Source organism: Sinohyriopsis cumingii, chromosome 13 (assembly GCF_028554795.1).
Source record: "Sinohyriopsis cumingii isolate HCF-2022 chromosome 13, ASM2855479v2, whole genome shotgun sequence".
Taxonomy (NCBI): Eukaryota; Metazoa; Mollusca; class Bivalvia; order Unionida; family Unionidae; genus Sinohyriopsis; species Sinohyriopsis cumingii.
Window position 1 is genome coordinate 70,712,008 of NC_142973.1, and position 16,046 is coordinate 70,728,053.

The following is a 16,046-nucleotide window of genomic DNA, read 5'->3' on the forward strand; positions in this document are numbered from 1 at the left end:
TATTTGGGACTTGCACAGTATTTAGAGATTATTGTGAATTCATTCAAAGATATTATTTATTTTATCATTGTGGTACATCAAGACAGTTGGCACATTCACTATTTCAAGACTTGGTACATCAGCACATTCAAGACTTGTAATTGATTCAGAATATTTTAGACTTGTGATAGAACATTTGGGATTGTTTGTAATTTAATTCACAATATTTTAAGTTCCATTTAAATTTTCACATTATATTCCAGGGAAATAAATTGTTTGTTGAATTTTACAAAACTTGATGGTTTCGCTTCTTACTGTTACTTAGTTTAAGACGATAGAGTCATAACGGTAAGTATCTTCTAAATATGTTGCTGCATTCAGCTACAAGTTTGACAAAATATTAAAATGGGTCTTACGTTTGCATGCTAATATGCAGGAAATTACTGTCTTATGTGGCCTGCCTGCTTGACCAGGATCTGTTTTGAGTGTTAGAAATTCCAAGTTTTGTGTTAAAATCTTTGAAAGTCATGCATCTTCAACATCAGTTACTGTATTTAACTCAAACTAGAGGATTTTATTACTGTAGGTCTAATATGTTGATATGCATGAAGTTTATGGCTTGTCTGTCTTGCTTATTTAACCATCATGGTTAAAAATGTTTTATGTAGAAGTTAATGAAAGTTGGATACAGTGGTTGTACTGTCAGGCATTAGATGAGACACTTGGTTCCGTGGAACATGTTTTATTTAAATTTTACTTTGAACTTTGTGCTGCTTTAACATTTCATTACTTCTACTATAGTTTATTTCAAGACTTTATTAAGTTTTCATTATTCTTATTTTACCATTTTATTTAATTTATATTCAGTTCACTTTGAACACCTATATTTAAAAACATCATCTAACTTACAACAGGTCAACTTTTTGGGTCATTTTACTGTTACCTCCCTGTTTAGGAGAATATTGTGATAGCATTGCCTATATCACTGTATACAGACTAAGTCATTTGGGCAACATTACATTAGTTATAATCTTTTTTCTTAAACTTCATACATGCTCCACCCATGGATAGAAGTTGAATCTTGTATATGTTGAAGCAGCTAGGTCCAAGGACAGTATCACTGGAACAGAGAATGTAATTTTCAGTTCTGCATGACAAGTCATTTTGGCCTCAGTTTCATAAAATTGCATAGGTAGACTACCCTTGGTCATGGGTTGTTTCCTTTAGATTATGAGGGTGAGAGGTGAAAAGTCAAGTTCACTGAAGTCAACATTTTTAACTAGCCTGACCAAAGTCCTAAGAAAGGCATGATCCAGCACCCATGTTCCGTCAGTCTATCAACAGTTGCTTGAAAACACTTTAGAGGCTTCATTTCTGATCAGATTTGGTATATAATCTTATATCATCAAGGTCTTGGATGAGTTCAACTATGAGGAAGATCCACTGATGTTAATAACATCATCATACATCTGATTGGTTGAACTTATTTCCAATCAGATTTTGACAAGAGTTGATATGTCAGCCTATATCATCAAGATTTTGGATGATTTCAATTATGAGCAATATTGATGTATATTAATGAGGCGATCTTGCATCTGATTTGCTATGCTTGTGAATACTCATCAGATTTTAATCAGATCTGGTATGTAAGCTTTTATCATGCAGTTCATGGATGAGTTTGTTCATGAGCAATATCTATGCATATTAATGAGGTGATATAGCATCTGATTGGCTGAGCTTGTGAACATTCCATAGCTTCCATATTATATCTGTACAAAGTTTGATCCTTCATCCTGTAGGATCAAGGTCTTAGATGATTTAAATTGTGAGCAGTATATACATGCATATTAGTTAGGTGATATTTTATCTAATTAGCTTCTGATCAGATTCTTATCAGATTTGGTACTTAGGATTATTGTTTGTTGCACTTGTTGATTGTCCAGAGATTTAGTAATTTCTTATTGAACTCATTTATACATATAGTACAGCGCATACAGTTACTTGCCACTTTTTATAAGAAAGCAATGAAGTAAGCAGTTATTATTACTATCTACAATCAATGTTCTGGGTTTATGAAAATTTCTTCCTCAAGCATAAAAAATGAAACAGATTAAAAATTTTATTTATATTACAGGATGCATAGAACAAGATAAAAAATTCATTTTATGGATTATAAAGTATGATTTGTCATTTGAACAGAAGAAAAATATAAATTATGAATATTACAAGTAACAATCTAGATAATAGTTTGATATAATTATGTTTGCAAGATTGCTTGTAAAATACCAATGAATTAATACAATCTTGTTTATTAAGATGTTTTTAAGCAGTATGGGAATTAAATTATGTTGTGTAGCCTCCATGTTGAACACCTAATGGTGTCACTGATACGCATCAATCAAGTTATGATTGTATGACATTTTCATTATATATTTAATTAAAAAGATTTTGCTTTAAGAAGAAATATTTCTTGGAAAAAACATGTCTAGATCTTGTAATTTATTTGCCTAGAATCATTACTAAAATGTTGACCATATTTCAAAATTGTTTGAAGCAAGTTTGAAATCATTTCATTAAATAGAGTATCACAGTTGCATTAATGTCTTTATAAAATGCCTGAAATATTTTTTGTGTATATGTTATCAAATTTAAGACACAAATAAAACTTAAGTTTTGATTTCAGTGATCTGATTGGCTGAAATTTATGTCTTACTTAAAGTTGACCAATCAGATTATCGTCAATCTTCAAGTAACTTTAAGACTTTTGTCAGTAAAATTAGGCCTAGGTGCCTGTATCATAATAATACTATTCACAAATGAGACGGTGTTTTCAAAAAGCCCCATCCCCCCCCATCCTTACTCCTTTTTCTCTTAACTATCATTATTTCCTGGCAGCCATAGTGAACCCTAGTGTTATCTACACCTTGTACAACAACACCTACACCACTGATATAAGCCTTGATCCTGTTCAGCTGTGTCGTCTGGAGGATGGAAGTGTGACAGAATGTCCATTTCAGAACAGTACATCTTACAGTAATACGACTGGAACTTGTTCTAATGCAGTAGAGGAGGTGAGAGTTTTATCTTAGTATGGAAGAAGCAAGATTACTTTCAGACTGTAATTGACTGTATCTATCTTTTTATGTGTCCAATAATCAGTATCATCTCAAATTTCCAGGTGTGGTATGCCATTGCAGATTTAGTCCTGTGGTGTTCAAAGTTAGGTGTGTAGTGTACATGAGCACAAATAGTAAATATCTGTAAATAATTTTTGAAATTACATCATATAGGAGATCACTTTTGTACCATTCTCAGGACATCGAAAAGCTTGTTTACTGACTGAAATGTCTTTTACTTGTTTCACTAAACTTTTGATTAACTTATCACCTGTAAAAGATTTTTATGGATAGTAAAATCTTAAAAAGTTTTCTCAAGCCATCAAATATGGGATTTTATTCTAAATTTATATCATATAATGTTGCATTTCTACTAGTTTTATACACCTTCCTTGAGATGGTGCATAATGTGTTGAGATGTTGATTTCATTTCTGCACAATAACTCAAGTTCTCCATCATCATTTGTTACCAGTTTCATGGATTTCTTACTCAGGGTAATGTAAAGCCTACTGATTTCAGTGTCAAAATATCAAAGGTTAGTGTAAGCATGACTGGAAGAAGAAAATTGGTTTCCACACCAAACCTGAGTTGTTGATCATCTACAGTTACCAAACTTTGTGCATGGCATGCATTTGAAGTATTAGGAACCTTGTTGATTTTGGGGTCTAAAGATCAATGGTCAAAGTCACTGACTGAAGAATAAATATGATGTCCACACACTGACTCTAGCTTTTCACCATCTATAGTTGCCAAACTTTGTGCTTGCCCTTAGATTAAGGAAGCACCTGAACAATCGTCAGTTTTGAGGACATCAGATCATAGGGCAAAGTGACTCTGACTGAAAGAAGACAACAGTGGTTTAGTTGTATGTCTATAGACTTTGACCAAACTTGTGGATTACTAGCACTTAAGATAAAGAAGAAGCGGGTCAGTTTTGGGTTACAAACATCAAGGTTACTATGACTTAAAGAAGAAAAAATGGTTTCTGCACAAAAATTTCGGTTCTCTATCCTGAAGCTTCACCAGTATTTGTGGATAACTTGCACATTGAGTAACAAAGAACCTTGTTGATTTTGGTGTCAAAGGTCAGGGCCCCTAAAAGAAAAATGCTCTTTGCTTTAGTTTCCGACCACATTCTTTGACTTAAGTTTGTGGAGGGCTTTCACTTAAGGCATGGAAGAAGCCTATTGATTGGGGTCAAAGGTCAAGGTCACAGGCATACAGAAAAATGATTTTTGCAGAATGAATTTTGTTCTTAAGCAAGTTCTTTGACCAATCTGTCTTGATAATTTGCACTTAAGTTAATAAAGAAAACTATAGATTTGGGGTTCTTGAGGTCATTGTCATTGTAAATGGAATAAGAAAAAGTAGTGGTTTCTGTATATTAGGTTTAGTTAAAGACTGCATACCATTGACCAAAAGTTTAGGTCATTGAGACCGATTGAGCAGTAATCACCCAAGTCGATCATTTCCTAATAGTGCCACATAGAGGACTATTACACATGGAGCAGGAGTATAATGTGCCATTTTCAGTATTCTTATTAGAAAATGAAAACATTTATCGCCACATGTTGTTATAAATATTGTTTCATACACCCATACTATATTAGCAACCCCAGTCATTTTTCTGATATTGAAATAGCTGCAGACACTTGATTTCATCATATAGATCTGTTTAACAACATTATAAAACAGTTTAATTTTTTTAAATATCTCTATTAGAAAAAAGTTATGCAACTTTTAAATTAAAAAATATTTACAAATTTATAGAATTTATGCATTATATTAACGTATTCAGATTATGTGGCAGTCATAAAACCGATGTTAAATGTTCTTTGCATAAAAAACTTTCTTTTTTGTTGAGATATTATGAAATTTAATATTCTGATTGCATTTTTCCTGCTGAATTCATTGCTCTCATTAAATCTGATGTCCAACTTCACTATTTTTATTTATAAATGAAAAGCATATAAACATTTCATAACTTTTATGACATTTAATTTAATACAAATATATCACGTTAACAATAGTTCATATGTATGTAAAACAACTTCAAAAACAAATAAAAATGCAATGTTTATTCATAATTGTCATTGAAACAATGTTGCAAGACCTAATTTCATGAACAGGATTCAAGTTGGTTTCATCTTCTAAATCCTGTGATGTTATATTTAGCTTCTTGCAGAATGAACCAGGCAATACTGCCATCTTTCATTTAGAACTAATATTTCAATATCATATACCTGCAAAATAATTTATCACTTTCAGACTTTGTATTTTTTTTTTTGTATTCTGAAAACATTATTGATCCTGTCAAATGTTATCAATGCATTGGGAATTTAAGAACCCACTTTAAGTGTGCATGTAGTTACTTTGCTACACTCATGAAAAAAAGAAATTAAAAAAATTGTCATACCAAACTTTGCATTTGTCTGATAGTGGTGCAGTTTTTTTAATCGTTATTTCATCAGACAATGTCCCATTACAAAATTTAAACAAATGCAGTAACATAATGAATATAAGGTTGAACATATTTCAAAACCAATGACCATTTGTCAGTTCAGATATTTATAGCATCGACAACTTGAGCCTATTTACAGTGGACAAAAATCTATGCTTTGCATGTTCATCTTGTGACTGTATACTATCTAAACCATACAACAAATGTTAATACGATAAAAACTAAAAAAAAATCATCTTAGCCTGTTCTTCTGGCACACCAATTTTTACAAAATTAATAAGTTTAGTTCTGGAACATCAGTTGTTTTAAAGTTAACATCATTATCAGCTGTTAAAAAATTCAAATATGGCGGACAATGTCGACATGGGGAGATTCAAATGTTTTACAAATTCACTGCTCGTTACGGTTGGTTTATAAATGTTTCTGATATATAAATTTGGTAGCAAAATAAAGCTTGGAATATGCCGATTTTGATGATATATGATGCATTTATTTAAATTGCCAAAGTTTTGGTCAAATCTGCTTTGAGTTTGAGGGATTATTTCTTTGTGTAGGGATATCATAGGAATGTGCTACAACCACTGACCAAATTGTTTACATCTCCTCTGATTGGATTGAAAATTTCATGAATATTCATGAAGTTTTAATAATCTGCATTTTGTAACAAAGAAGAGATGTGTCACGCGACCACAGTACGATCAGTGCTTATTTCCAGTGACGTGTGAAATCTGTTACTTTAGATGATTATAAAGTAATAATTCAATTAATATAATGTCAAATATAAACATGCTCATTATAGACAATTTTATTAGCTTTTACAATATAAAAAATGTGTTGCAATCAGATGACATCGATTGATGTTGCAATGAAAATTCTACACTTGGTCAGCAGTTTTCATCAGATTTCCAGATAAACTGTCATCTTGTCTGTGCTAAACTGGGTTGCTAATTATATTGTATATTATATCACGGTGTCATAATTAACAGTTTGACACTAGATAGGGCAAAAGCATGTTGTTCATAGCATTTAAATTAATTTCTCAGTTTGTTTAGTAATTTTTGTCATATCATACATAGAACCATGCATTGTTCATTTCATCTCAAATTTCTGAAACTGGCTAAATAATTTAACCTTTTGCTTGCCAAGGCTTGCAAAGCAAATATCATTAAATTCAGTTTGAATTTCATAGTTTACATATGTACTGAGCTGACAGAATATCTCATGTAAACCTGTACATAACTGATATGTCTTATTTTTGAACTTGTAGGTGAGGTACACAGTACTAACAAATGGTACATATGGTATTGTATCAGTCACAGTTCAGTTTGTCCTGACCAATATCACCAGCATGAACACCAAAGGACATATTCAGAAGACCAACATAACATTCAGAGCAGTCAGTATTCATTCCATTCTGCATTCAAATTTCCTCATCATTTATCTTTAACTAAGAATGCTTGAGTTCAGGGAAACATAAATATTGCTTTGTAACTTACATTATTATCCATGTGTTCATGAAAAATGTGGAGCAAGGCATGTTTACAAAGGACATTAGAGGGACCATAAAACTTGATAGTTTATGGACATTTTTCCTTTATATAGAATTAAAAATATGTAGGTAAACTTAAGGTTTTCCACTTTTGTACAGGAAATATTTTACTGTACAGTTCCAAATAATGTATTCTTTACAATATGACAGCATCCTAGCACTATGCATTTGCCTCTCCAAGATATAAAGTCAGTGAAAAGTGTAAGAGACCCATAGAAATCTTTTGAAAGCTTTATGACCTGCCATAAATCTCCTGTGCAGACTTTCTGTTAGATAAATCTTATTTGATCTCAATAATTATCATGCTGAAAAAATTCACTCACCAATATAGACTTTTCTTTGTTTGATAAGAGAAGTTCAGGATCTTCACTCACCAACTGGGAATTGAAAAAAATATTTTTTTTTACAGAATATAGGACCTTTTATTATAAGTTGAGAATTTCATGTTTATTCAAATTTCTGGACAGCAACTGCCATTTTTGACAATAAACTAGCAATGTATCAGAGTTTTGTTTACAAATTTGGATGATAATTTTCTTCACATGAAACAAATAATGGCCAAAATTCTTTTGGCATTTTCTAGAAAAAATGTGATCAACACCTGCCCCCACATTACATGTGGGTTCACAAGTTATCACGGGAGCAGTGTACAAGGGAAAGAATTATTCTAATCAAAGCAAACAATGAAAATATACACGTTGTCATCAGTCTGATTGAAATGTAATTTTACTAAGTATATCTGACAGGAATCAATAAAGGATCATATTCTTCCAACTTATGTAATTCTGGTCCACTTATATTTAGTAACCTATCAAAAGAAGCATTATATTTCATGTTAGGGAATGTTGCCATTAGATATTAAATGTTTTGAAATAAATTTTTCACTTGCGCAGAGATGAAGGTTGTTTAAAGTGATCTGTAAAACGAAAGCTCAGTAGAACATGACCTATATTTGCATCCAGCAGATCTCATTTTTGTCACAGATCTCAGTTCATTTCAGATTGGGTTGTCTGTTTTTTATTACCTCATTTTGATTCAGATTGGGTTGTCTCTGTCTTTTATTATCTTATTTTGATTCAGATTCGATTGTCTCTGTCTTTTATTACCTGATTTTGAGTCAGATTGGGTTGTCTCTGTATTTTATTACCTGATTTTGAGTCAGATTAGTTTGTCTCTGTCTTTCATTACCTGATTTTGAGTCAGATTGGGTTGTCTCTGTCTTTTATTACCTGATTTTGATTCAGATTGGGTTGTCTCTGTCTTTTATTACCTGATTTTGAGCCAGATTGGGTTGACTTTGTCTTTCATTACCTCATTTTGAGTCAGATTGGGTTGTCTCTGTCTTTTATTACCTGATTTTGATTCAGATTGGGTTGCATCTGTCTTTTATTACCAGATTTTGATTCAGATTGGGTTGCCTCTGTCTTTTATTACCTGATTTTGATTCAGATTGGGTTGTCTCTGTCTTGTATTAAATGATTTTGATTCAGATTGGGTTGTCTTTGTCTTTTATTACCTGATTTTGATTCAGATTGGGTTGCCTCTGTCTTTTATTACCTGATTTTGATTCAGATTGGGTTGTCTCTGTCTTTTATTATGATTATTATCTGATTATCTGATTTTGATTCAGATTGGGTTGTCTGTGTCTTTTATTACCTGATTTTGATTCAGATTGGGTTGCCTCTGTCTTTTATTACCTGATTTTGATTCAGATTGGGTTGTCTCTGTCTTTTATTACCTGATTTTGATTCAGATTGGGTTGCCTCTGTCTTTTATTACCTGATTTTGATTCAGATTGGGTTGCCTCTGTCTTTTATTACCTGATTTTGATTAGATTGGGTTGTCTCTGTCTTTCATTATCTCATTTTGAGTCAGATTGGGTTGCCTCTGTCTTTCATTACCTGATTTTGATTCAGATTGGGTTGTCTCTGTCTTTTATTACCTGATTTTGATTCAGATTGGGTTGCTTCTGTCTTTTATTACCTGATTTTGATTCAGATTGGGTTGCCTCTGTCTTTTATTACCTGATTTTGATTCAGATTGGGTTGTCTCTGTCTTTTATTACCTGATTTTGATTCAGATTGGGTTGCCTCTGTCTTTTATTACCTGATTTTGATTCAGATTGGGTTGTCTTTGTCTTTTATTACCTGATTCTGATTCAGATTGGGTTGCCTCTGTCTTTTATTACCTGATTTTGATTAGATTGGGTTGTCTCTGTCTTTCATTATCTCATTTTGAGTCAGATTGGGTTGCCTCTGTCTTTCATTACCTGATTTTGATTCAGATTGGGTTGCTTCTGTCTTTTATTACCTGATTTTGATTCAGATTGGGTTGTCTCTGTCTTTTATTACCTCATTTTGATTCAGATTGGGTTGCTTCTGTCTTTTATTACCTGATTTTGATTCAGATTGGGTTGCTTCTGTCTTTTATTACCTGATTTTGATTCAGATTGGGTTGCCTCTGTCTTTTATTACCTGATTTTGATTCAGATTGGGTTGTCTCTGTCTTTTATTACCTGATTTTGATTCAGATTGGGTTGCCTCTGTCTTTTATTACCTGATTTTGATTCAGATTGGGTTGTCTCTGTCTTTTATTACCTGATTTTGATTCAGATTGGGTTGCCTCTGTCTTTTATTACCTGATTTTGATTCAGATTGGGTTGTCTCTGTCTTTTATTACCTGATTTTGATTCAGATTGGGTTGCTTCTGTCTTTTATTACCTGATTTTGATTCAGATTGGGTTGCTTCTGTCTTTTATTACCTGATTTTGATTCAGATTGGGTTGCCTCTGTCTTTTATTACCTGATTTTGATTCAGATTGGGTTGCCTCTGTCTTTTATTACCTGATTTTGATTCAGATTGGGATGTCTCTTTCTTTCATTACCTGATTTTGATTCAGATTGGGTTGCCTCTGTCTTTTATTACCTGATTTTGATTCAGATTGGGTTGTCTCTGTCTTTTATTACCTGATTTTGATTCAGATTGGGTTGCCTCTGTCTTTTATTACCTGATTTTGATTCAGATTGGGTTGCCTCTGTCTTTTATTACCTGATTTTGATTAGATTGGGTTGTCTCTGTCTTTCATTATCTCATTTTGAGTCAGATTGGGTTGCCTCTGTCTTTCATTACCTGATTTTGATTCAGATTGGGTTGTCTCTGTCTTTTATTACCTGATTTTGATTCAGATTGGGTTGCTTCTGTCTTTTATTACCTGATTTTGATTCAGATTGGGTTGCCTCTGTCTTTTATTACCTGATTTTGATTCAGATTGGGTTGTCTCTGTCTTTTATTACCTGATTTTGATTCAGATTGGGTTGCCTCTGTCTTTTATTACCTGATTTTGATTCAGATTGGGTTGTCTTTGTCTTTTATTACCTGATTCTGATTCAGATTGGGTTGCCTCTGTCTTTTATTACCTGATTTTGATTAGATTGGGTTGTCTCTGTCTTTCATTATCTCATTTTGAGTCAGATTGGGTTGCCTCTGTCTTTCATTACCTGATTTTGATTCAGATTGGGTTGCTTCTGTCTTTTATTACCTGATTTTGATTCAGATTGGGTTGTCTCTGTCTTTTATTACCTGATTTTGATTCAGATTGGGTTGCTTCTGTCTTTTATTACCTGATTTTGATTCAGATTGGGTTGCTTCTGTCTTTTATTACCTGATTTTGATTCAGATTGGGTTGCCTCTGTCTTTTATTACCTGATTTTGATTCAGATTGGGTTGTCTCTGTCTTTTATTACCTGATTTTGATTCAGATTGGGTTGCCTCTGTCTTTTATTACCTGATTTTGATTCAGATTGGGTTGTCTCTGTCTTTTATTACCTGATTTTGATTCAGATTGGGTTGCCTCTGTCTTTTATTACCTGATTTTGATTCAGATTGGGTTGTCTGTGTCTTTTATTACCTGATTTTGATTCAGATTGGGTTGCTTCTGTCTTTTATTACCTGATTTTGATTCAGATTGGGTTGCTTCTGTCTTTTATTACCTGATTTTGATTCAGATTGGGTTGCCTCTGTCTTTTATTACCTGATTTTGATTCAGATTGGGTTGCCTCTGTCTTTTATTACCTGATTTTGATTCAGATTGGGATGTCTCTTTCTTTCATTACCTGATTTTGATTCAGATTGGGTTGCCTCTGTCTTTTATTACCTGATTTTGATTCAGATTGGGTTGCCTCTGTCTTTTATTACCTGATATTGATTCAGATTGGGTTGCTTCTGTCTTTTATTACCTGATTTTGATTCAGATTGGGTTGCTTCTGTCTTTTATTACCTGATTTTGATTCAGATTGGGTTGTCTCTGTCTTTTATTACCTGATTTTGATTTACATTGGGTTGTCTCTATCTTTTATTACCTGATTTTGATTCAGATTGGGTTGCCTCTGTCTTTTATTACCTGATTTTGATTCAGATTGGGTTGTCTTTGTCTTTTATTACCTGATTTTGATTCAAATTGGGTTGTCTCTGTCTTTTATTACCTGATTTTGATTCAGATTGGGTTGTCTTTGTCTTTTATTACCTGATTTTGATTTACATTGGATTGTCTGTGTCTTTTATTACCTGATTTTGATTCAGATTGGGTTGCTTCTGTCTTTTATTACCTGATTTTGATTCAGATTGGGTTGTCTCTGTCTTTCATTACCTGATTTTGATTCACATTGGGTTGTCTCTGTCTTTTATTATCTGATTTTGATTCAAATTGGGTTGTCTCTGTCTTTTATTACCTGATTTTGATTCAGATTGGGTTGTCTCTGTCTTTTATTACCTGATTTTGATTCAGATTGGGTTGCTTCTGTCTTTTATTACCTGATTTTGATTCAGATTGGGTTGCTTCTGTCTTTTATTACCTGATTTTGATTCAGATTGGGTTGCCTCTGTCTTTTATTACCTGATTTTGATTCAGATTGAGTTGTCTCTGTCTTTTATTACCTGATTTTGATTCAGATTGGGATGTCTCTTTCTTTCATTACCTGATTTTGATTCAGATTGAGTTGCCTTTGTCTTTTATTACCTGATTTTGATTCAGATTGGGTTGCCTCTGTCTTTTATTACCTGATATTGATTCAGATTGGGTTGCTTCTGTCTTTTATTACCTGATTTTGATTCAGATTGGGTTGCTTCTGTCTTTTATTACCTGATTTTGATTCAGATTGGGTTGTCTCTGTCTTTTATTACCTGATTTTGATTCAGATTGGGTTGCCTCTGTCTTTTATTACCTGATTTTGATTCAGATTGGGTTGTCTTTGTCGTTTATTACCTGATTTTGATTCAGATTGGGTTGCCTCTGTCTTTTATTACCTGATTTTGATTAGATTGGGTTGTCTCTGTCTTTCATTATCTCATTTTGAGTCAGATTGGGTTGCCTCTGTCTTTCATTACCTGATTTTGATTCAGATTGGGTTGTCTCTGTCTTTTATTACCTGATTTTGATTCAGATTGGGTTGTCTCTGTCTTTCATTACCTGATTTTGATTCATATTGGGTTGTCTGTGTCTTTTATTACCTAATTTTGATTCAGATTGGGTTGCTTCTGTCTTTTATTACCTGATTTTGATTCAGATTGGGTTGCTTCTGTCTTTTATTACCTGATTTTGATTCAGATTGGGTTGTCTCTGTCTTTTATTACCTGATTTTGATTCAGATTGGGTTGCCTCTGTCTTTTAGTACCTGATTTTGATTCAGATTGGGTTGTCTTTGTCTTTTATTACCTGATTCTGATTCAGATTGGGTTGCCTCTGTCTTTTATTACCTGATTTTGATTAGATTGGGTTGTCTCTGTCTTTCATTATCTCATTTTGAGTCAGATTGGGTTGCCTCTGTCTTTCATTACCTGATTTTGATTCAGATTGGGTTGTCTTTGTCTTTTATTACCTGATTTTGATTCAGATTGGGTTGCCTCTGTCTTTTATTACCTGATTTTGATTCAGATTGGGTTGCCTCTGTCTTTTATTACCTGATTTTGATTCAGATTGGGTTGCCTCTGTCCTTTATTACCTGATTTTGATTCAGATTGGGTTGTCTCTGTCTTTTATTACCTGATTTTGATTCAGATTGGGTGGCCTCTGTCTTTTATTACCTGATTTTGATTCAGATTGGGTTGTCTCTGTCTTTTATTACCTCATTTTGATTCAGATTGGGTTGCTTCTGTCTTTTATTACCTGATTTTGATTCAGATTGGGTTGCCTCTGTCTTTTATTACCTGATTTTGATTCAGATTGGGTTGCCTCTGTCTTTTATTACCTGATTTTGATTCAGATTGGGATGTCTCTTTCTTTCATTACCTGATTTTGATTCAGATTGGGTTGCCTCTGTCTTTTATTACCTGATTTTGATTCAGATTGGGTTGCCTCTGTCTTTTATTACCTGATATTGATTCAGATTGGGTTGCTTCTGTCTTTTATTACCTGATTTTGATTCAGATTGGGTTGCTTCTGTCTTTTATTACCTGATTTTGATTCAGATTGGGTTGTCTCTGTCTTTTATTACCTGATTTTGATTTACATTGGGTTGTCTCTGTCTTTTATTACCTGATTTTGATTCAGATTGAGTTGCCTCTGTCTTTTATTACCTGATTTTGATTCAGATTGGGTTGTCTTTGTCTTTTATTACCTGATTTTGATTCAGATTGAGTTGCCTCTGTCTTTTATTACCTGATTTTGATTCAGATTGAGTTGCCTCTGTCTTTTATTACCTGATATTGATTCAGATTGGGTTGCTTCTGTCTTTTATTACCTGATTTTGATTCAGATTGGGTTGCTTCTGTCTTTTATTACCTGATTTTGATTCAGATTGGGTTGTCTCTGTCTTTTATTACCTGATTTTGATTTACATTGGGTTGTCTCTATCTTTTATTACCTGATTTTGATTCAGATTGGGTTGCCTCTGTCTTTTATTACCTGATTTTGATTCAGATTGGGTTGTCTTTGTCTTTTATTACCTGATTTTGATTCAAATTGGGTTGTCTCTGTCTTTTATTACCTGATTTTGATTCAGATTGGGTTGTCTTTGTCTTTTATTACCTGATTTTGATTTACATTGGATTGTCTGTGTCTTTTATTACCTGATTTTGATTCAGATTGGGTTGCTTCTGTCTTTTATTACCTGATTTTGATTCAGATTGGGTTGTCTCTGTCTTTCATTACCTGATTTTGATTCACATTGGGTTGTCTCTGTCTTTTATTATCTGATTTTGATTCAAATTGGGTTGTCTCTGTCTTTTATTACCTGATTTTGATTCAGATTGGGTTGTCTCTGTCTTTTATTACCTGAATTTGATTCAGATTGGGTTGCTTCTGTCTTTTATTACCTGATTTTGATTCAGATTGGGTTGCTTCTGTCTTTTATTACCTGATTTTGATTCAGATTGGGTTGCCTCTGTCTTTTATTACCTGATTTTGATTCAGATTGAGTTGTCTCTGTCTTTTATTACCTGATTTTGATTCAGATTGGGATGTCTCTTTCTTTCATTACCTGATTTTGATTCAGATTGAGTTGCCTTTGTCTTTTATTACCTGATTTTGATTCAGATTGGGTTGCCTCTGTCTTTTATTACCTGATATTGATTCAGATTGGGTTGCTTCTGTCTTTTATTACCTGATTTTGATTCAGATTGGGTTGCTTCTGTCTTTTATTACCTGATTTTGATTCAGATTGGGTTGTCTCTGTCTTTTATTACCTGATTTTGATTCAGATTGGGTTGCCTCTGTCTTTTATTACCTGATTTTGATTCAGATTGGGTTGTCTTTGTCGTTTATTACCTGATTTTGATTCAGATTGGGTTGCCTCTGTCTTTTATTACCTGATTTTGATTAGATTGGGTTGTCTCTGTCTTTCATTATCTCATTTTGAGTCAGATTGGGTTGCCTCTGTCTTTCATTACCTGATTTTGATTCAGATTGGGTTGTCTCTGTCTTTTATTACCTGATTTTGATTCAGATTGGGTTGTCTCTGTCTTTCATTACCTGATTTTGATTCATATTGGGTTGTCTGTGTCTTTTATTACCTAATTTTGATTCAGATTGGGTTGCTTCTGTCTTTTATTACCTGATTTTGATTCAGATTGGGTTGCTTCTGTCTTTTATTACCTGATTTTGATTCAGATTGGGTTGTCTCTGTCTTTTATTACCTGATTTTGATTCAGATTGGGTTGCCTCTGTCTTTTAGTACCTGATTTTGATTCAGATTGGGTTGTCTTTGTCTTTTATTACCTGATTCTGATTCAGATTGGGTTGCCTCTGTCTTTTATTACCTGATTTTGATTAGATTGGGTTGTCTCTGTCTTTCATTATCTCATTTTGAGTCAGATTGGGTTGCCTCTGTCTTTCATTACCTGATTTTGATTCAGATTGGGTTGTCTTTGTCTTTTATTACCTGATTTTGATTCAGATTGGGTTGCCTCTGTCTTTTATTACCTGATTTTGATTCAGATTGGGTTGCCTCTGTCTTTTATTACCTGATTTTGATTCAGATTGGGTTGCCTCTGTCCTTTATTACCTGATTTTGATTCAGATTGGGTTGTCTCTGTCTTTTATTACCTGATTTTGATTCAGATTGGGTGGCCTCTGTCTTTTATTACCTGATTTTGATTCAGATTGGGTTGTCTCTGTCTTTTATTACCTCATTTTGATTCAGATTGGGTTGCTTCTGTCTTTTATTACCTGATTTTGATTCAGATTGGGTTGCCTCTGTCTTTTATTACCTGATTTTGATTCAGATTGGGTTGCCTCTGTCTTTTATTACCTGATTTTGATTCAGATTGGGATGTCTCTTTCTTTCATTACCTGATTTTGATTCAGATTGGGTTGCCTCTGTCTTTTATTACCTGATTTTGATTCAGATTGGGTTGCCTCTGTCTTTTATTACCTGATATTGATTCAGATTGGGTTGCTTCTGTCTTTTATTACCTGATTTTGATTCAGATTGGGTTGCTTCTGTCTTT

General features: G+C 33.2%; 1 protein-coding gene across 1 annotated transcript in view; it reads left to right on the plus strand.

Annotated features, from left to right (window-relative positions):
• The window catches only part of LOC149785806 (tectonic-3-like), a 68,569-nt gene that overhangs the window by 26,247 nt on the left and 26,276 nt on the right, over nucleotides 1–16,046 (plus strand). The window contains exons 8-9 of the mRNA XM_089979742.1: nucleotides 2,875–3,050; nucleotides 6,825–6,953. Coding sequence (XP_089835868.1) covers nucleotides 2,875–3,050; nucleotides 6,825–6,953 — 305 coding nt within the window. The remainder of the gene's footprint in view (nucleotides 1–2,874; nucleotides 3,051–6,824; nucleotides 6,954–16,046) is intronic.